Below are 21,762 nucleotides of genomic sequence, written 5' to 3'. Positions count from 1 at the left end.
ACATCTTTTCATTTTATTTCACCGCTGTGTAGCGCCACACTGTTGATCAACATCTCGCTGTGTTAAGTGACTTTACTCTGCATGCTGTCATTTAAAATACTTGTTCCCATTAAAATTGCCGTTAGAATTTGTGTGCAGTGGACACATCTGGGGCTATAACTAACGGTTGTTTTTGTTATCAGTTGATCGTTTCATCTGTAAAATGTCAGAAAATTGCGAAAAAAGTTCCAAGGTCCAAAGAGTCCAAGGTGACGTCTTCTGATTAGGTTTTTTTGTACGAGCAACAGTCCAAAAAGAGCCAAAGAGATCAGTTTACCATCACATAAAACGAAGGAAAAGCTGTAGATTATCACACTAGAGAAGCTGGAAGCAGCAAATATTTGGCATTTTTGTTTAAAAAAATCACTGAAACAAGTAATTGATTATCAATATATTGGCTGTTTCCAGCTGAGTCCTACACCAGTGCCTCAGAAACCTCCAAAAATACGAAGAAGCAAAAGGGAAACAGTTGTTGTACAGTTACACTATTTTTGATCAAATATCACAATATAACAAACTTTACTTGAACTTCCAAGCATTAGAGACACCGTAGAGCTGAAATGATTAGTTAACAAGTGATTAGTCGATCAGAAGAAAATTAATCAGCAACTATTTTGATAATCAATTAATCGTTAGTCATTTTTTAGCAAAAATACTTAAAATTCAGAGGTTGCTGCTTCTGTTCTGGTCCTGAAGGAGAGTATTTGCTGGATTTCTTTGTCCTCTATCATAACAAACTTTAGGTCACACTGGACTCTGGGAAACGTCTCCTTTTCAAATGTTTGATCAGTTTATCAAAAACAAAACATTTAGCAGATGAATCAGTAATGAAAACAGCTTTTCTTTATACATGCACTTCCAGACTTGTGAAACTAATGTTACTTGCTTTTCCAGGACCTTTTCCAGATGCATCACGACCTGTTATTTTCATGTGTGAGCAGTGAGCTTCAGTAGGATTGTTACGGTCTGTTATTGCAACTCTCCGTCCTTCTGTTTGTCTTCAGATACAATATGTTGGGAATGTGGTGAGTGTGCGTCAGGCTCAGAACACACACACACACAGCTGCTGCCTGTATTATTCATGGGGCTCCTGTGTTATTCATGCGGTTTTGGACGAGTCTGCGCCAGTTCAAGGCGATGACAAGCAACCTGAAGCCAACGCAGAGACACGCTGCTGCAGAAAATAACCTGATGAATAAAACAGCGGGGAGGATTCGTCTGCTTAGGTAAACCTGTGGATGATTGCTCTGAGAATCAGAGCGAAGCCACACCGAAGCTTGTTGCATAGCAGGACATAAAAAAACAGGGAGGAGAGTTACCATGAATCCGAATGCTACAGGTGAATGTTGCGCTGCAGGATCAGATATTTTGGTGGAAAACAAACACGTTGTCTGTGAATATTTTACTGAGACGTTCATCAACAATGTATTTGCGACTTGCCAAATACATAAATTAACAACATTTCCTCTTTAATAAATAAAAATATTCCAGTCGCAGCTACATTTCCTTTAAAAACTTCTTTGCTGCTGCGAATTAGTTGGATATAAAAATAATTTCTAGGATCGTAGGTGAAAACAGCTCACACTGACTCCAAGCTACAAAATGTATTCGAAAAGCGTCCAAAGAGTCGACGTACAGAAGCAATATATAAAAAAATATCAACAACACACTGAAATATGTCAACAATATATATAGCCAGAAGAAGGAGAACCTTAAAATGTCGTACAAAAACAGAAGTATAAGCTAATAAAATCACTTAAGAACATTTGCACTCATGCATTACTGTTTAACTGGATGAGGATCAGCAGAGGGATTCCAGTTCATCCTGAGGGGAACATGAACTTCTGAACCACATTTCATCACAGTCCATCCAACGGATATTTTAGTGGACTGACCACCGACAGATCATCCACTGGTTTAGTTCATATTATCTGCGAATTTGACTAATAAACTAATCTGAACTAACATGAGGTCAGTCCACGAGTCAGCTAATAATCTTTCTTTGAACTAATCAAATGTCAAACATCAAACTCAACATGAAGCTGTTGATTGGCTCAGTGACCTTATCCACGAGTCTGTGATGTAGAGAACAGGTTTTAGTTATAATCAGTCACTTTGAAGGAATAACAGCAAATAGCCTTAGTCCAGATTTCAAAGTCAGTCAGTGGAGTCTGTGGGTCAGGAACTGGAGACGGTGGGGCGCTGTGGGGGGTTTATACAGATCAAACTGTGGATGAATTCAGCGGCAGAGACGCTGTAGCTGACGTGTGGACAGTGAAGGAGGTGACGCAGCGAGGAGCCTCAGCTCTGTCAGGACCGGACATCCTGAACAGAACATACAGACTCAGACTAAAGCAAACACTGCAGACCTGGTCGGAGGACTGGACCTTCAGTATGAGTCGGCGTCTGTGGAGCTCTGGATGAAAACATTTTGGAGAGAGAGCTTTCGTTTCGTTCTATGTTATCATGAAACCTGTTTCCATCCACACGTTTTCACTCACATTTCAGTTCTTGCATAACAAAACCCGAAACAGCGGCAGCAACGGTGGAAGAAGTATTCAGATGTTTACTTCAGTAAAAGTACTAATACTACAGTGTCAAAATACTCCGTTGCAAGTAAAAATCCTGCGTTCAAGTTCATTTCACTTGAGTAAAAGACGAAAACTATCGGCATCAAAATATACTTAAAAGTACAAAAAGTAAAAGTACTTGTGCAGAATGAACTCTTTCAGAATAATGTTTATTATATTATTGGCATATAATTATCAATGTATTAATGTGTTCATCACTTCAGCTGGTAAAGCTGGTCATTTGAGCTATTTTACGTACTGCTGGGTAGTTGAATCTATAATAATACCTCATAATTTATCTGTTGATTACATTTTGTGTTAGTAGTCTAAATCTGCCGAATAACTACAGCTGTCAGATCAATGCCGAACAGTCAAAAGATCAATATTTCCCTCTGAAATGTGGTGGAGTACAAGTATAAAGCAGCAGCAAATGGGATTGCTCGAGTAAAGTGCAAATTCCTCAAAACTGTACTTAAGTACGGTACTTGAGTAAATTTCCTTTCCTCTCACAAACCTGAGTGGCAGGTCTTCTTCCATGTGAAAGCAGAAGTTTTCACATTGACATTCACAGTTAGTTACCAGGCACAGACTCCATTCAGTGTTTGCGAAACCAAATTTTAGAATTGTTCTGCTCTTTTTGTCAGAAGACGTTTTTGAAACGCTGTATTGAAATAATTGCTTTATCATGTTTGAGACTGCAGCTCTGAAGCTCAACGAAGGAGAACTCCATTAACCTTCAAAATAATACTTCAAAATTTGTGCGAGGCTGTCAGGTGCTGGTGTGTAAAACCAGTGGTTCTCCACCTCCGTCGTGGTTTCAGTGTCCACAGGAAACGTCTGTTCTTCAACAGACACATTCATAATGTAGTTTAGTTTATGTTGTAACCATTTTTAGTGCATGTGTTAATATCCAGTGCATTTGCAGCTGAGTTAGACTGCAACAGATGCCTTGTGTCTGCAATTGAATATGACGACACAACAACAGAAGTTGTTTTTGTCTTTAGAGAGAAAATCCGGTAATTCTGTCTCCTAGACTCAGGAACGAAATCAGTGGAAAATCTAGGACTTGCTGTTACACTCCACCTGAACTACAAGGCATATTTCACTTGATTATTTTCTTTTGTTTTCTTTTTCCTCTCTTTTTTCTGTGTCCTCCCACCTGCAGGATAGACAATTTTACCAGCACTTACAGTTACACGCAGTTATATTTTCAAGACGAAATTAACACCGATCAGCAAATATCCTCCAGTTAACAAAGCTCTGACATTTTGCAGTTTTAATACTCATTGCCTGCAGTTAGTACTAGTGTCAACTCTCTGGTGCCGGTACCGAACCTCAGCACATTATCCAGAGAACATGTCGACAGACAGACAGAGCAGTATAATGTGGGCCGGATCACAGTCTACACAACATTTCCTCAGACTGAGGCCCGACTGCTAACGTGACGGTCTGAGCTGACAACAGACTGTTAGAGATAAACCTGTGGGGTTGGTGTGGGGGGTGAGGGAGGTGTTTTGGTGAATTAGTTTTGGCAGTGGAAATTCTCCTGAGTGGCTGGGGAGCTTTAGACTACCTCACCTCTCCCCATCCCTCTCCTCTCTGTCCATCTTTTATTGATGTTCAGGTTATGAATATTTGAAGGCGTCTCAGCGTGACTTGAAAGGTTTTCAGAGCGAGCTGGTTGAGAGAAGTCGTCCTGTAACACTTTCTCTGTGCAGATGTAATAAACTAAAGGCCTCAGACAGGACGAAGCGGCTTCAGTGTCACCAGGAGACCGGGCACTGTGTGTGGAATTTAAAGCAGCGATAATGGATATTTTTGCGCCATTATATAAATGACAATGTGAAAACATTGTGAAAGGAGTCTCTGGTATTGAGCTATAGCCCTCGGCTTGAGGCAGCTTTCCAGTGAGTTTCGGCTCATTGTTTCTCTGTTCACTGCTCTGCTTCACTCTCACCGCTCTCATAGCGTCGTTTTCGGCCGCAGCGGGCAGATGTTTTCACAGAAACAGCTGTAAAAAGCCACTGTCCACTACCTATACACGTCACTGCATAAATACACCGCTGAGATTAAGAGGGTGCGTTGGATATGTGTTGCAGTGACAGGAGGGTAGCAGCAGACCCATGTTGGGCTGCCTATACTAACTCACATTAGCTTTGTTTCATCAGTCAACTTGGGAAGTTTTCATGGGTATTTTTCACTATTTTCTCACATTTGATAGTTCCAACAATCAGTGGGGAATGACAATCATTCTTTGCAGCCTGAATATCACATTTTTCTGATTTTGTTGCCTAAATTTCCAACTCAAATCAGTGACTTAATCAGGTTAGATTTTTCAGATAGTTGAGACTGTCTACTGAAAATGACAACCCCTGTTGAAATTTGCATCAAATCAACAGTATGACATGAGGTTTCTGTACTGAACAGATTTTTCCATTGCCTTGAGAGGGTTATTGTGACCTCCGCTAAACCTCCAGGACGACCCCCTAAAAACATTTCAGAGGATTGATCCTTTAAACTCTGCCATGTAATCTGCAGAACGCACTAATACAAAACCTCTACTAAAGATTTGAATATTTGTCACAGTTTAATCTGGCTGTGGAGTTTAAAATCCTCGCAGCAGTGGAAACAAAAGCCTCCCCTAAGGTTAAATCTGACTGTGTGATGAGGCGGAGAGCTATCGAGCTGCTGAGGACATGCAGAGGATTCATCTCTCTGCTCTGTAATATCACTAAAGACCTCTTTATTTCCACCCGCTGATAAAAACGCAGCGAAGCGCAGAGGCCGAGCTCAGCAGATCTGAGGCCGGCCGAGCATAGCTGAAGACGGTAAAGCGAATGTTTGGGGGTTGCTTGTGTTTCTCAGTACAACACAGAGCTCGTATCTTAACAAGATCTTGCAAGCGTTTGTAAGATTTATGTTTGGTTCAAGGATTAAGACTTTAAAGATCGGGGGCCTTTGCTAGGTGTATTAATCCCTGTGGGATTATAGTAAGCTGCTCAAGAGGATTTTCTGGCAGTTTTGACACCTCGCTCAGCTTCCGACATTAAAAAGCTGAACTCGAACCTTGGAGACCTGACCTGAAACTGTGGAGAGGAGTACTTCAAAGCACTGAACAGTGATTGAGGAGGGAAGTTTGAGTGTTTGTGGTGGATTTTCATCATGTACATCTTTGAGAATCAGTGGATTCACGGAAGCTTCAGCAGCCCGTTGGTTAATGTACCGTGTAATTAGTACGGGCTCATATCAGAGACAAAAGCTGCATGTCTGCTGAACAGAGACTGTGTTCACTTTCATGACATATAAAATACGACACCACAGATCCTGACGTCCTGCCTTGTTTGTGTTGAGTCTTAATCCTGGTTTTATCATATTCAGGATATGATGTTAACGTGGGGCCCGGTTATTCATCTCCCTTTTTACATGGTTCTTACAATATCCAGGTTTCTGATCATCTGCTGGAAAAACCTGATTTGATGGAGCAGAGGACTGATAATAGCACAGAGCAGAAAACTGCCTGTTGAAACTGGACTTGATTTAACAGAGAAGTTGAAGTATTGTAAATTCTAACCTTAATTTTAACGACATTCGATGACTGTATTTTCGACGTGCTGCAGTCAACAGGACGTCTTGGACAGATTTGGTTAGAGCGCACTCATCACAGTGTTAGTAACAGGTTTACAGTGAAGAGCCACCACAGTGACGGGGGCTGGTTTACTTCCACCTGCCACCGGGATTCACCTGCAGAGCAGAGCTGAATTCAGACTCGGGTGTGAGCAGATCTCGTTAATCTCCATAAAACTGCTTTATGTGCTGATTCCGTTCCAGATGTGACTGTGTTTAAAGCTTAAAGGTGATCACTGTTGATTTTCATCTCAGTAAAGCTGACATACTGTGGTTACATATACACTGTTCACACTCACCGCCGTCTCCTTTAGCCTCTGTAGAGAGAAAAGAGGCTGGTCCCGCCGGCCGATCTGTGGTGCTTCTCTGCTACACTGCTCCATGTACAGAGGAGTGTTTCAGGTAACTGACTCTGGACCGTCTGAGGTTTGATGCTCGGTTCACTGCGGAGGTAAAACTGCAGCTTCTGGCTGTTTGTCGATTTAACAAAACAAATGAGCACCTTGGTTCTGTAATTGCATGCTCCAGGAGAAATGTGACGTTTTCAACAACAGGAAGTCAGTTGTTTAGTGTTTCCAGTGAGAACACGAAGCTGAAAGAGGAGGGTTTAGTATTGGATTGTACATGTTCCTGTGAGTCTGATTATGTAGAGAGGAGGCAGACGGAGGAGAATATACACTATTCGACCAGAAGTATGTGGACACCACATTTGTCTTGGGTCTGTGTTTCCTGCTTTGACTCCTTTAGTTGTTGAGGCTCTTAAAATGTAAAACTCCAGCACACAAAGATATTTTAGTTCTTCAAACTTTGTGTCAGCAGTTAGTTTGTTCCACTCCTGTTTGAACACGACTAGAGATTAAAAAGTCTGACCTTTTCTCCTCCAAAACAATTCTGATACCCAGGTTCAGGATATCAGCTGATCCAGATTCATCCAGGTGTGAAGTGACTGAGACTGTAGCTACACATTGGTTCTTAACTGGAGACGTTCATAAACCATCATCCTTTGCTTGTACAAACTTTAAATACATTGTGTAAAAACTCGAGGAAACACCCTCACGCTGAACGTGTTGTGTTCAACTGTGTGACTCTTATTCAGCAGACCTGCAGTCGTACTTTAAGTTGAGCTTCGTTTAACGTGTATAAACCGTTTTGTCAATACAGTATTTCAGAAAAGCTGATGACAAGCTTAGCTCAGCTTTATCAAACAAACTACACAGTGGACCAGTAAACACACATTAACACTCTCTCTCTCTCTCTCTCTCTCACACACTCACACACACACACACACACACACACACACACACACACACACTGTATCTGATATGCTTAGTAGCTCTATAATAGACCAGTCTTTCTGGAAGTTATGTCTGTTTAAAGGATCGGTCTGTTGTTATTCTGTAATTTTCTTATCATAAGCAAATCTCACGTTTAGACTCTGTCTCTCAACACCTTCCTTCCTCTGTCTGTGACTCTCAGCTCTGTAATTTCATAAAACGGCTGCTCAGTGTAGTTTTTATTGAAAAAACAGGAGGAAACAGTGACTTTGTTGGGGACTATTTTCAGCCGCGGATTAATCCACATGTGGTGCTGTAGTGAGTGTTAGTGGCAGCGGGACGGTGTGTGTGTGTGTGTGTGTGTGTGTGTGTGTGTGTGTGTGTGTGTGTGTGTGTGTGTGTGTGTGTGTGTGTGTGTGTGTGTGTGTGTGTGTGTGTGTGTGAGAGACTGAGTCAAGATAAACTACAGTGTGTTTGTGGTGATGTAGGACCACGTGACCCAGAGCAACAGTGTGACTCACCCATGTGTTTCAGTAGTTTCTGTACAACAGTGGAGCTCTGAGGCTCAGAGGAACCAGATGCATCACGACAGGAGACAGTCGGTGCTGGTTTGAGTCAGTAAGTTGCCAGCTTTGTCCTTACATTACTGTCTACACATTACAGTTTGCTGACCACTTTCAAGTTTCAGATTTTGGATGTACAGTATGACAGCCACTGGTTTTCAATCAATTAGTAAAGTGTTGGAACGATTTCAGAGCGTCAAGTCTGCAGTGGAAATGAGTAAAAACCAGTGTCATAGCAGCGTGGTGCTCTTTGATCCAGATTTCACACTGGTTCTTACAGAATTTCAGTAACTACCCACATTTTTCATTTTGGAGCAGTTTTACTTTAGTTTACTTAGATTTATGACAAAGTGAAGAAGTTTACTGTAGGTGATGTTTTCAAACCCAGGAGTTCATTTTGTTTAAAATAATTCCTCATGGACACTGCTGACTGTGTAATATCATGTTTGCAGGCTGTTTGATTATGAAAAATGTTTTGAAACTGCTGCTCTGGCAACATTTGAGATAAACAGGATGTTTGTAATAAAAAGAGAGGATCCGACATGTCTGCATGTATGTGTGTGTTTGAAAGCCGCTGCAGAGTTTGAAGCTCCTGGCTCAGTGCAGCCTTTGAAGCGGGTCGTGCTTAGTTTTTGTGTGTTTGTGTGCAGCGGGGGGCTGGCGGCGGGCAGGTGTTTCCTAAACAGAGGCGTAAACTTTGGGTCTCGTCAGTTGCGTGACAGCTGCGGCAACAGCAGCAGAGCAGCTGATTGTGTGGAGGAAAGATTTAAACCTGCAGCTGCTGCAGTGATGTGACGGATGTACGGGAGGATTTATAATAACAGGTTTAACACATGAAGCTCTTTTCTAAAGGAGAGCAGACAGAGACTCTGTTCACTACTCCCAGGTTACATTTACCTCATTCTGTTTACTGTCCATGCCAGAGGTCATTACATTTAAAACTCTACAAGGTGTAAGACAGAATACAGACACTGATGAAACGCTAAAGGTTGTGAGACAACATGTTACTTCTAAAGATTATTTACAGGAGGAGACTTCACTCTCCTCTCGTCAGGTAGATTAAAAGGGAAACGTCACAGAGCGCTGGTTGAGCGTGGTTAATTCACTGAACACCAACGTCTTCTCCTCCGAGAGGAAAACAAGCCCCGACATCTCTAACTATGTTGAATGAACACAAAAGTGAAAAGGTGTAATTTCCACTGGGGATGGTGGACCCCCCCCTTCCTAAAGCCTCTGCCAACATTGTCCTCCGACTGTTGAGCTGCTTCAGTCCAGATGAGAGAAGATCTGAGCTGATAAACGTCTCCAGTCGCTTTCTGTTATTAAAGCTGGCTCAGAGCTACAAATGAGGCCACAAATTATCGAGCTACAAATGGGACCTGATGGTGGCGCTAGAGGAAAAGTCAGAGGATAACCAGAGTTATTCCAGTTCGTCCTGAGGGAAACGGCTGTTGAGATGTTTCAGTCTGGACCAGCGCGATGTATCTGCCACATCAGAATAACAGGTGTTCGTTACCTGAACTTCCTGGTTTACAGCTGTTACGTTGATCAGCTTAAGTTACTGATTTGATATGAATCCAAATTTCATAATTCAGTGAAGGGAAACTGACAGGACAGAACCAGATTGTCTGAGTAGAGAAGACTCATCACTCTGTTGAACTACAAAAATCGCATCATCCACCTGTGACCAATGAGAAGTCTGCTGACCTGAATGTTCTGCACATAACAGACATTTAATAAGACATCTGTTTGCTGGAGCCTGATGAATCCAGTGTGAATGATTCTCACAGGAAACCAACTGAAAGGGCATTGGAGGTAGTGTAGCCTGCTGGTGATGAAGGACAGATTCCAGGACAGACTGGGACAGAAAGCTTCACGGTGAAGTTGTCGGCTTCGTTCTGTAGCTGTGATTGAAGCTCAGGTGATTCTTGGACGTGTCGGGGACCAGTCTACCAGGCAGACGTACGGAGAAAAAATCTCCTCATGGAGCCAGTTGGGTTTGTCTCAGCAGCACAGAGAGCTGCCACATGGAGGTTTGAGACTCAGGATTAGTCGGCTGTTTGCTTTGTGTGTGTGTGTGTGTGTGTGTGTGTGTGTGTGGTGGTGAAGTGCAGGCTGGGTAATAAATAACCAGGCGCTGCTGCAGGACGCAGGACGCCGCTAACCTTCAGTGTCAGGAAGCTGCTGAGAGGCCATCTGGAGCTGCTGCCAGCCTGGAACAGGACACCAACCCCCCCCCAGAGAGTGTGTGTGTGTGTGTGTGTGTGTGTGTGTGTGAGTGTGTGTGTGTGTGTGTGAGTGAGTTTGTGAGTGTGCGTGTTTGGTGGCGTATACTGAGTGTGTGTAGATGAAATGTTGTGATGCGATCATGACTTTCCCTGAGTACTTTTCTCTAGTGTGTGACTGTGTGAAAATGTGTGTGTGTTACAGTCATCTCTTTGTTTTTTGATTGTAGTTGTGGGTGTCCGTGTGCTTGTGTGTGTGTGTGTGTGTGTGCTTCCTATTTAAGATTCAGTGTTGCTGCCAGACTTATTTGGAGCATCATTTGAGTGCTGTCAACAGTGTGTGGTTTGCTTTGTCTGGTCTGACTGTCGAGTCTGCCCAGAGAGCAGAAAGTCACACACGTCACAGGAAGGAGGCTTTATTTCAAAATAAGACGACCTCATACAGTCACTTAACATTTGACCTTTCTGAAGCACTTTACTAAGGCAGTGTGGACTCACCAGGCTCCTGCAGATCACGAGAACATCCCAGTGTCTGTTTTTAAATTCAAGGACCAAAACTCTGTTCTGTTTTCAGACAGAGAATATGTGAATTTGCTTCATCTGTCTGCTAAATCAGAGCAGAAGGAGAGAGGTGAGTCAAAGACACTGTGTGAGGTGAAAGGGACAGGTTTGTACAGGTGTTGTAGAAACAACAGGAAGAGTGGTATTGTGGTTTGCCAGGAGTTGGATCGACAGCAGTGATCCACAACTCCTTCTCTGATCTGAACACACATGCATGAAACACACGTTGATATGATTCAGTGTGACGTCCACTTCCTGAGGACATCCTTATCCCTGATGTCCCTCCGGAATAAAGCTCCAGAAATCCGAGTAGAAACCAGAGGAAAAAGAGGCTGCAGAACTTCATTCAGAATCTTCATGTTTTTAGGTTTCCTTCAGTATCACAGTGATCCAGTGACGGTTGTCTGAACATCCACGGCTACACTGAGAACAGGAGCTGGTCACCGCTGAGCCAGGAGGTTTTAATGGTAAATGATAAATGAACAGTTAGCATAGGAACACAGGATGAGAACTAGTAGTTTTCATCTCACTGTGTCTTTAAGGGATCAAATCTTTTTGTCTAGATTATGAGCATGTATGGAAAAACACGATACTGCACAAAAGTCAGGGTGAAAAATGCGAACTGTCAGCGAAAATCACCTCCACGACCCTCACAGGAGAGAGTGATGGACCAGTTAAGCTAATGTGGAGTTCACATTCTGCGTCTCTCAATTTCTTCTCCATCTGATTTCTTGATCTGGATTCGAGTTTATTACATGACTCTTCGATCCTTGAAAAAGTTGCAGACTTTACGCTAATCTGACCTGATTCAGTTCGGAGTTGTGTAGGAAGTGATACAGAAACGTGTCAGATTGTTGAAGTTTTTTCAGAGATGAGACCAGTGTGTTAAATTAGCCATCAGATTAATGTGAAGGGCTTCACACAGTCTGTGAGTGCCAGGGCTCCTCTGAGATTGGTGTGTTCATATCTTCCTCCCATTTATTTGTAAGTCACTTTTGAAGCAGCAGGAGAGCAGGAAGCAGAGGGGTTTGTGGGAAATGCGGTCTTATGGTCTCTGATATCTGTGGTCTGAGACAGAGGTTCCATGGTGTCATTGCTCACAGTGTGTGTTGCTGTTTGTTGACAGCATCCTACAGTCAATATCGTACATTTAACAAATGAAATAAACCCCGTTCCTCAGAGCACTCGGGTGTCACAATGATGTATGAATCCATAGAAATGCTGTGTTGCACCTTTAATTTGACCTACAGGTGACCTTTAGCCTGTGAGCTTTTCACACCTGAGCTCCTGTTAGCGTGTCAAACAAACAGGCTGCTGAAACTGGCCTTTACACATTTACTGTCTGTGGTCGCTCTTCACATAAAGTCGAGCTGAATGGTTTATACACACACACACACACACACACACACCATTCAGCCTGACCAGTTTGTAATGCAGCTGTGACCAGATCTCAGTGTTTATCAGCGTCTCTGTTACCAGCTCTAACTCCACCTGTGGACACTCGTCAGTGGAGGCTGCTGGATGAACAGATGTTGAACGACAACGTAGTAAAACACAGCTGGAATAATGTAAAATATCTAGAACACAGACTGAGCATTGATTAAGACTTCAACACAACCAGATTACAGTTTTTTATAAACCAGTTAGCAACTGTTTCTAAATGCTCAGCATTATCAGTGAACCACTAATGAAAATAAATGTAAAGTGTAAGAGTATAAAACAAATCAGAACCCGATCTCAGGTCTGGTCTCTGAAGCTCCATCTGCGATGCACTCCGTCTCTCCTGCAGGCCTTCAGGGCTGCTGCCTCTCCTCAATATGTCAACTCGATGCCACAGACATGTTTCCTGCAGGGCAACGTTCAGCTGCAGCAGACAGAATCGTTGCATTTACCATGCAGAGAAATTCCAACAGGACTGGAGTTCATACACTTACAAAACTTGTTGTTCAACCACAAGCGTCTGCTGTGTAACTCCTCCACGGTGCCTTGCTCATGGGCTGCCTGACTGTCAGCAGAGTGTTGTGCCGTAGGTTAACGTTTTAGTCCTGAACGCATATTTGTCACGCTGAAGGGCGCGCTGGCCTCGGATCAGTTGCGCCGTGTTGTTATTAGCTCTGGTGAACGTGTTGTTTTTCTGTCTGTGTGTTTCTCTGCAGGCGAGAACATGCTGGTGGCTCCCAGGTGGCCCGTGGAGAAGGTGAGCCAAGCTGCAGCTCTGCCAGAATCTCTTCCAACTGCTCCAACACACTCATTAACAAGCTGTCTCCGCCACTGCTGCTGGGAGACGGGGCGGCGGCGACACCCGGTGGACAGTTACAGCATTACAACAACAGCAGACTGTACGCATGGTCGCTGTTGACAGGATCTCAATCGGTTTCACTCACATGACGAGAAAAAAATCACACATCAGAGATTAAAAATCTCTTTTTCAAGCGTGTCCTAGCAGCAGCGATGATGAGTGCAGACAAACTATCCAGTATGTCTCAAGAATACATCGTACTATCAGAGTGAAAATCACTCCGATAGGTGTAAACCCTGAGTGAGATATGAGAAATTCCTTCCTGTAGACAAGTGAAGATTTCTTTAAACAACCTAAGACCTATCTCAGTAGAAACAAATGTGAATTACAATGACTGAGACCAAACTCAAACACAAAAACACATCAGGTTCTGAAAAACTCCGTCAGCTGTTTGAGGAGACAGAAGGCCGATTATGCGGCAATAGTTACGATTCCTGAAGAGAAACCAGATTTAACAACTCAAGTTGCAGCGCGGGACTGTAAATAGCTATGAAGAGCAGAGCCTTTTACACTTTTTTTGTTCCATGAATTTATAAACCCAGGAATGGCTTTATACACAAATATAAAATTATCCAGTCATTCAAAAGTCCACAAATGTTTTTTCTGTTTCCTCTCCTGTTCATTTCATGATCCCCCCCCCCACCCCCGAATCAGCGTTGACTGACTCAGCATCTCTATGTGTTACAGGATGTGGTGACCGACAGCACAGCTGGTGCCGAGCAGAGTGAAGCCATTGATGCGGTGTCCCAGGTCTCTGGCTCTGACCTCAGACGGCAGCAGCCGTCTCTCTCTGTGTTTTCTAACTCGTCTCCATCAGTGTTTGATGACGCTTCAATCGGATCCAAACAGCCGGTCACCAAACGTCACAGGAAGCTGCTTCTGAAGAGCAGCGTTGCAGCTTCCAGCGCCCCCGGTGGTGGAGAGGAGGAGCAGCAGCGGAAGCATCAGCTGAAGCTGGCGAGGACGCAGGGGTCCCGCCGCCGCCTGCTGAGTGAGGTCTGTGTCAAATACCAGCCGGGCGTCACCGAGCGGCCGGTCTCTCAGCGGCAGGTGTCACGGGTTTATGTGGAGGACAGGTCCCGGCTGCTGTACTGTGAGGTGCCCAAAGCCGGCTGCTCCAACTGGAAGCGGGTACTGATGGTGCTGGGCGGCAGCGCCACCTCCACGCGAGACATTCCTCATGACGCGGCACATTACGCGAACCACCTGCGACGACTGGAGAGCTACGACCGCGCCGGCATCGCCGAGAGACTCCGCTCCTACACCAAAGTGCTGTTTGTCAGGGAGCCCTTTGAGCGTCTGGTGTCGGCCTTTCGGGACAAATTTGAGAGTCCGAACTCGTACTACCACCCTGTGTTTGGACGCCCCATCATCTCCAGATACCGTGCCAACGCCAGCCGCACCGCGCTGCGCACCGGCGCCGGCGTCACCTTCAGGGAGTTCGTCCAGTATCTGCTGGATGTGCGTCGGCCGGTGGGGATGGACATCCACTGGGAGCCGGTCAGTCAGCTGTGTAACCCCTGCCTCCTCAGATACAACTTCATTGGGAAGTTTGAGAGTCTGGAAGAAGAAGCCAACTTCCTGTTGCAGAGCCTGGGTGCGCCCAGGAACCTGACCTTCCCCGATTTCAAAGACAGGAACCCTCTGGCTGAGAGGACTTCCTCCAAAATCACCCAGAAATACTTCTCACAGCTCAACTCCACAGAGCGGCAGAAGGCCTTCGACTTCTACTACATGGATTATCTGATGTTTAACTACCCCAAACCCTTCAAAGACCTGCACTGAGGAGACAGAGGCCAGTTTGAACTCTGAGCTGATCACGGGGTGTTGACTTCCATACCTGTGACAGGAACATGGCTGCAGGGTGTTTTAAATGCTGCACGTCACGGAGACTGTTTCTGGGGCCAGATGTTTTTCTTACTGAACGTGCAGAGGTGGTGTTCCGGTGGGCTCTAAATATGCACTATAGTGATGGTGTTACCTGTTTGTTTTATCAAACCCTTTTAAAGAGGAGCCAACAGGTTTTATTTTTCTGTCTGTCAAAGGAATGACACCAGTTCTGATCCACAGAAACAAAGATGCAGGGCTGAAACCAGCAACAGTTTTCATGATAGATTCGTCTGTCAGTTGTTCTCCTGGATAATTAATTAAATGTATGGTCTACAAAACATGAGAGAACACAGTTAGACTGATTTATCAGCTGATTTCAGCTCCCTGCAGATGTTTCCATATCAGTGCACACGTCATCTGATCAGTGACAATAAATGTCCAACTATGTGTTAATGTTATCAGATCGTTTAAACACCGAATTTCAATGTCTCAAAAGTCCAGTAGTAGTGGCGCTGTATTCAGACAACAGTGGAAAAGGCCCGTGACAGTTTCTCAGTCCAAGGTGACGTCTTCCGATGTGTTGTTTTGTCCGACCAACAGTTCAAAACTCAGAGATTCGGTTACTGTCACATAAGACGAAAGTAGCCAAAATGGAAGAATCCTCACAGTTGAGAAGAAGGAACCAGGAACTGTTTGGATTGAAAAATGAATTAAAATAGTTGATGATTAAACTAATCGATTAATGGACTCATCGTTTCAGCTCTACAGAAAGTGGAATCTGTTCATTTAAACAAACCAGCGGCTGCTGATAACTTTTCTTTTATCACGGCGGTGACAGAAGCAGACCGACTGATCGACACTTTGGATAAGACGTGAATTATGCTCCAGCAGAGCTGCACAGAAACATCTCTGCTGGACCTCAGAGGAGGCGACGTGCACCTCTTCCATGTGTCAGACGCTCAGATCACAAAGTGTAACGGCTTCAAGGCCCAGAATCAAGTTTCTCAGTTCGCTAAACCTGAGATGACCTTCGGGAGCTCAGACCGCACGAGAGTTCAGAGTTCAGCAGTGATTAAAGTAAATTACATTAAATTCAATTAAATTACAGCCTCTCTTTGCTTCCGTGTCTGTGGACTGGAGGTGTTGCAGTTACATGGTTCAGGTCTTGGCCATTAAGATGCCTCACAAATTATTATTCAGGGGAACTATTTTGATTTGAATTGATTTAATTAAAGGGAACAAATAACTGACATGAGGGAACTCCCCCTCCATGAAACTTCCAGCTCTGTTAAGACAAAGAAATGCTTTTTGCTGGTGTTCTCTAACATTCTGTCCTGAAGAGATTCCGCTGGGACTGAATGTTGTCTCCTAATAAAACTTGTGCACAGACAGAGTTGGTGCACAGGCGTTAAACTTTATCACGTCCCTCAAGGTTAGCAGGACATTCGTGATTATTTTGAAGCAGTCAAGCTGTCGTCACGTGCTCGACGTCTCTTGATGGAGTTGGAGACGACCTGAAAGGAGATGATTTTGTCTGCGGACTCATCGTGTTCGCTCTCACTGACTCTGCCAAACTTCATCTTACTGCCTTTTCTTTGTCGTAGCCTTCAGTTAACCCGACTCTAGCTTCATTACACAGCTGAAAGTGAACAACACGCAGCTCTAACGACTTCTGTGAAGTTTGATTTACATTCATTTCTCCAAGACTGCGTCTGCATTAAGCTGCCTAGTGTTTAAATCTTCTGCACTGATGGAGTCTCCAGGTGGTTTCAGTGGAGAACTCTGTCCACAGTCAAACACCTGGACAACATGACAACTGGTAAATCTCTTCTGTTCAGCAACAAACAATAAAACTGCATCACAGCAACATCTGCTGAGGACTGAGACGGAGAGCCAGCTGATAACATCTGGATTTTATCATCAAACTAACATGAATCGGGTCTATGACAGCAGCTGTGTGTTTGACTGTGTGGACATTTAAAGTGACTGATCACAGACAAAGTTAAAAACACAAAGTTCCTCTTGACGTTATGTCACGGTTAAGTAATTTCTCAGTTTTTCCTGAGCACACTGAAACACCCAGCTGCAGTCAGACATTTACACTTCAGAGTTTTGGAAAAGCTCAGTTCTGGGGTGAAAAATGCTTTTTCAGTCCGGAAATGGAAAGAAAAAGAGAAATCCACATGTTTCAGTAGCTCAGTGTGGATGTAGTCTGGATGTGTCAGTCATATTCTCATCAGAAAGACTGTTGTTTATTTGTTCTGGTCGTCTGTAACGAGGAGGAATAATAAGAGACTGAATCCACAAACTGGCAGATGGAAGCTTCTGTTCAAACTGAAACGACAGAGCATCTTCCCGCCTTTCTGAGAGTGAAGTCTCTGCCGCTCTGCCGTCTGGACAGAAACATGTTCCTCTGACATGAAGGTGACCTCTAAGCCTTAACACTGCCATCTCACCTGATGCATTACATCGGCTGTTTGAAACCTTTCTCTGACTCCAAATAAATGTCTGAGAGTCTTGTTAAAAATGTCAGTGTCTGTTTTTGTCCAATTACAAAGACGTGATGGTTTTAGTTCTGGACTGAGACGAATCGTGTTTCTGTTTTTTTTCTAATATGAGGTTTATTAGTCAGCTCGATTCTTTGAATCGCTAAATAAAACTCTTCGTCTGTCCTCTAATATTCCAGTGTTTCCATCAAGAATCACAGTTGGAGGAGATGAGCGTCCCGTGGGAAAAGGCGATTTTATTAAAGCGAGTTACAGCACCACCAAGAGGAAGGTGAGCAAACTTACAGAGAACCTGTCCTCACTGTTGTTTCTGATCATTTTTTTCTGGACATTTCTGGTCATTATTGATCTGACATGAAGCATGTTTGTGTATGTGGTCTTCTGTTTTATCTGTATAATTAGGCTCAATCAAAACCACGGTTACAGCGATTAAAAATTTACAATAGAAGTCATTAAAATCAAATCAGTTTTTTAGATTTAATGATTATTTGGCGTGTTCTTGGCTCCTACCGTGTGACTGTTTGTCAGTCCGATCTAGCAACACTGTGTGTGGCTAATGTTGTTAACTTGTGCATCTCCACATCTGTACTGATGTTTTCCCGGCAAACAATTGATTTTATTGCCTGCTCAGAGACCCTTAAATCAGCCGCACAGGACTGCTGATAAACTATGATCATTTTATTTAAATAGCTGGTCAAATATGAATTACACCTCAGAGTGCTTGGTTTAAAAGTGAGTGGATGTATTGTCACTGTGTTTATAGATGGACTCAAACACTGGATCAGTTTAAGAACAAAGAGATGTTTGTGTTTGTGTCCTGCAGCAGCAGCTCCATGTCTGAATCCTCTCAATGTGGCGTCTGTCACCTCCATGCCTCGGGGGGTGCAGCCTAGTCTCCCCCCCCGCCCCCCCCCCCCACCACCACCCCTGTCTCTTTGTCTTATGAGGTCTTAGACGCCCCTGAGGGTCAGTCAGACGAACCACCGCCAACCACCCCCATCTCTTAATGTATGTGTATATTATATACGTGTGTGTGTGTGTGTGTGTGTGTGTGTGTGTGTGTATATGTATATGTATATGTGTATATATATATATATATATATATATATATATATAGTAAAAAAGCAGGACTGGGCCCAGGGGAGGAGAACTGCTAACTGGAACCCGGGACTTCGTCGGGCGGTGGAAGGAGCACTTTGAGGAACTCCTAAAACCGACCAACATGTCCTCTGAGGAGGAGGCGGAGTTTGAAGACATGGGGGGAGCCTCACTCATATCTCTGGCAGAGGTCTCTGTGGTAGTTAAGAAGGGCGCCAGGAGTGGATGAGATTCGCTCTGAGATGCTGAAGGCTCTGGACATTGTTGGGCTGTCTTGGCTGACGCGCCTCTTCAGTGTCCCATGGAGGTTGGGGACAGTACCTGTGGACTAAATAAAGCAGTTATTATGTCTTTATCTAGCCTACTGATTATACAGTATATTATTATTATACATTTAAATGTACAATTATTTTGGACAGAAACAAAGGCACCCTATAAATGTCAAATGTCCTAAGACACTGGATCAGTTGTAGCAAAGCTTGGCTGTGTGCAGTCTATTATAGACATATTGTCTGCTGCAACATAAACACAATTTTAACAGGTTTTCTCAAGTTGTGACAGGTTTTTCACATCCAGGTATCTGGCAATAACATTTGTCCTGCTCTTTTTGTGAAACAAAAGTGAAATATTAACTTGTTATTTGGTATGACAATATAAAGTAATGTTGGGGGGGGGGGATTATATAGGCAAGGATAAATGGCAAACAAATGAATTTTAAAAAAGTAACTGAAAAAGATGTTTCATTTCAGCTACTGTCTTTGTTTGGATTAGGAGAAACAAGTCACTAAGAACGTTGTGAATGATGCATTTCTTCTTCTGTGTCTCAGTGAGCATTATGTAAAGATTACAGCTAAACACTGCTTGAACACATTTCAGTCAGTGTACTTCAGTGTGTAGTTAGGCTTAGCTTCAAACTGAAATACAGGCACTTTATTGTGGTTGCATCCCTGTGAGATATCGTTCACCTAGATGACTAAAAACTTTACGCCTAATTCAGCCCAGTTTTAATTTGTGTAGCTAGTTGGAAGACCTTTCATTTCTCTGGCGTTGCCCAAAATGAGAGAATATTGTTGACTGTAATCTCCATCTACTGGCTTGGTCAGATAATAACTAATAAATGTCTGCTTTGCTTTTACAGAGGTCGACTATAGAGAATATTGACACATGAATTCAGGTGGTCCAGTTTCAAACAGTCTGCAGCGCTGACCTTTGAGGGACTGGAAACAATCAGAGTGAAGATAAGAGGAGGAAGATAAATGTCAGCTCTGTTCAATTTTAATAACCCGCTTTGTCAGATGATTTCAGTTGAAAGGGTTTGACTTTATTTGACAAAGCCAGCAGAGCTTTCCTCCTCATATCCAATTTGTGACAACACAATCTATTTTATTTATCTGTATAATCAAAATATAAAGACATAGTAACTGGTTTATTTATCCTGTATAATTGGTATATAAATACAATCAGCCACAAGGAGTCAGTTTATTCACCGTCAGTGCACTTGACTGTTGTCCACATGCAGTATATACTGTAAATGACCTTCAGAAACAGCCGACAACGTGCAGATTCCACATGTATGCAGATGACGCAGCTCTTTATTACTCAGTGAAAACCACAGAGGACTGTCAGCTGCCTCTAACAGAGGATGTGGAAGGAGCCACTTTGTGATTTAGACTCATGTAAAAAACTCACTCAATCTTTAACGAACTACATCCCTGCTCTCTGATAGAACTCAAAAGTACAAGCATCACAGTTAGTGATGCAGTATTATGGAGCCACAGTCTAATCAGCTGGGCAGGTCTACGTGGACATGAAGCGGTCTACCGGCTTTCACATGTGGACTGAAATCTGGACACACAAATCCAAAAAGACTGTCGTGCTTGTTTTATAATACCTGCATCCGAGACTCCTGGACTGGAAAACAGTGTGGATACTGAGTGGACTGTCCTGGCGAAAGGACTAAACTGCCTCTGCACCACCCTCAAGAGTTCGCTACGTCGCCAAACGCCAAGAGTTACCACAAATACATTTCACTCTGACTCTACATTCTTTAGTTTGAAAGGATGCTCATAGCTGCTGGATGTGAACAGTGTTAACATGTTTGCTTCACGGTAACCGCTGTCTGCTCCGCCACCTCTTTATTCACCACCACCATCATCATCATCATCATCATCATCATCATCATCATCAACTTCATCATCAGGACATCAGAGTGACTCAGAGCAGCTTCAGCCTCTGGCATCAAAACGTCAAACATGAAGTTGAAGTGAAGGAAACGTTCCTGAGGTGTCAGACTGATGGATGTCTGGGGCCTGGACGCTCCTCCTCTTCCTCTCCTCCTCTCGTCCTCCTCCCTTTCTCTGTGCATAAAGAAAATCATAGATTACAAACGGAGCTGCAGGGCCTCGGGCAGGTTTAGGAGGTATTTAAATCTTTAAATTCATTACAGGTTTCCCTCGTTCTTCATCTAATTGAAGTAACTGCAGGGTTTCTTTAATTAGAGAAGGGGAAGGAGAAAATCCAGTCTTTCTGCTGGTTTGTTCAGTAAAGGGAGACACATGTGCAGCCGGAGGCAAAAACAAATGGAGGAGGAGATTTAACTGTGTGTGTGTGTGTGTGTGTGTGTGTGTGTGTTGAATATTCCGTCCCCGACACAGACGAAGACATGGAACTGGTTCAGTGTGTCTCTGTAAATACAGTCTCTGTGGCACCGACCTCAATTACACACACATTAGTTTCCTATTGGCCCCTTTGTTATTACAGACCATCACAGGGAAACCCCTTGTACAACAGGAGGAACAGCAGGAGGCCCACACTGCCCCACGTGTCCGAGTCGTCGTCAGTTCCTCTAAAGCCGGACTCAGGCTGCAGGAGTTTTGGCTGATGTTGAAATCGGGTTGCATCACGCACATAAGGAGAAACTTCAGATGTTCTTATGTTGATATTATTATCTGATCTCAGACCTGCACACGCTACAAGATATTAAGATCATCGCACCGTCCTTTCACACACACACACGCGGGCATTTTGTTGGAGGTGCAAGCCAACAGGTTATCGGTGTTGATATTGATAAGTTCAATATGTACTAACCAGGAGTGTATATCAAGTAAATGTAAATGTCCACAAGGTTTGAACTGTAGTGTATAGCGCTAGAGCACCTGGCTGGAGCACGGAA

The 21,762-nt window shown here is 43.6% G+C and overlaps 1 protein-coding gene across 5 annotated transcripts in view; it reads left to right on the top strand.

Moving 5' to 3' along the window:
* The window catches only part of LOC120793052 (carbohydrate sulfotransferase 8-like), a 69,049-nt gene extending 51,286 nt beyond the window's left edge, over positions 1-17,763 (top strand). Inside the window, exons 1-4 of one of the 5 annotated variants that reach the window (XR_005707932.1) lie at positions 7,993-8,125; positions 13,013-13,053; positions 13,843-17,513; positions 17,672-17,763. Coding sequence is in view for 1 of the 5 variants with exons in the window: in XM_040132663.1 (XP_039988597.1) it covers positions 13,013-13,053; positions 13,843-14,940 (1,139 nt within the window). In the remaining 4 variants the exon portion in view is untranslated. Of the gene's footprint in view, positions 1-7,992; positions 8,126-13,012; positions 13,054-13,842; positions 17,514-17,671 lie in introns of those variants that run through there. The other 4 variants (XR_005707931.1, XR_005707930.1, XR_005707929.1 and 1 more) reach the window with 4 other exon arrangements.
* The last annotated feature ends 3,999 nt before the right edge of the window (positions 17,764-21,762 follow it).

Source organism: Xiphias gladius, chromosome 8, assembly GCF_016859285.1.
Source record: "Xiphias gladius isolate SHS-SW01 ecotype Sanya breed wild chromosome 8, ASM1685928v1, whole genome shotgun sequence".
In the NCBI taxonomy this organism is placed as follows: domain Eukaryota; kingdom Metazoa; phylum Chordata; class Actinopteri; order Istiophoriformes; family Xiphiidae; genus Xiphias; species Xiphias gladius.
The sequence above is the reverse complement of the archived record's forward strand: the minus strand, read 5'-3'. Positions and strand labels throughout refer to the sequence as shown.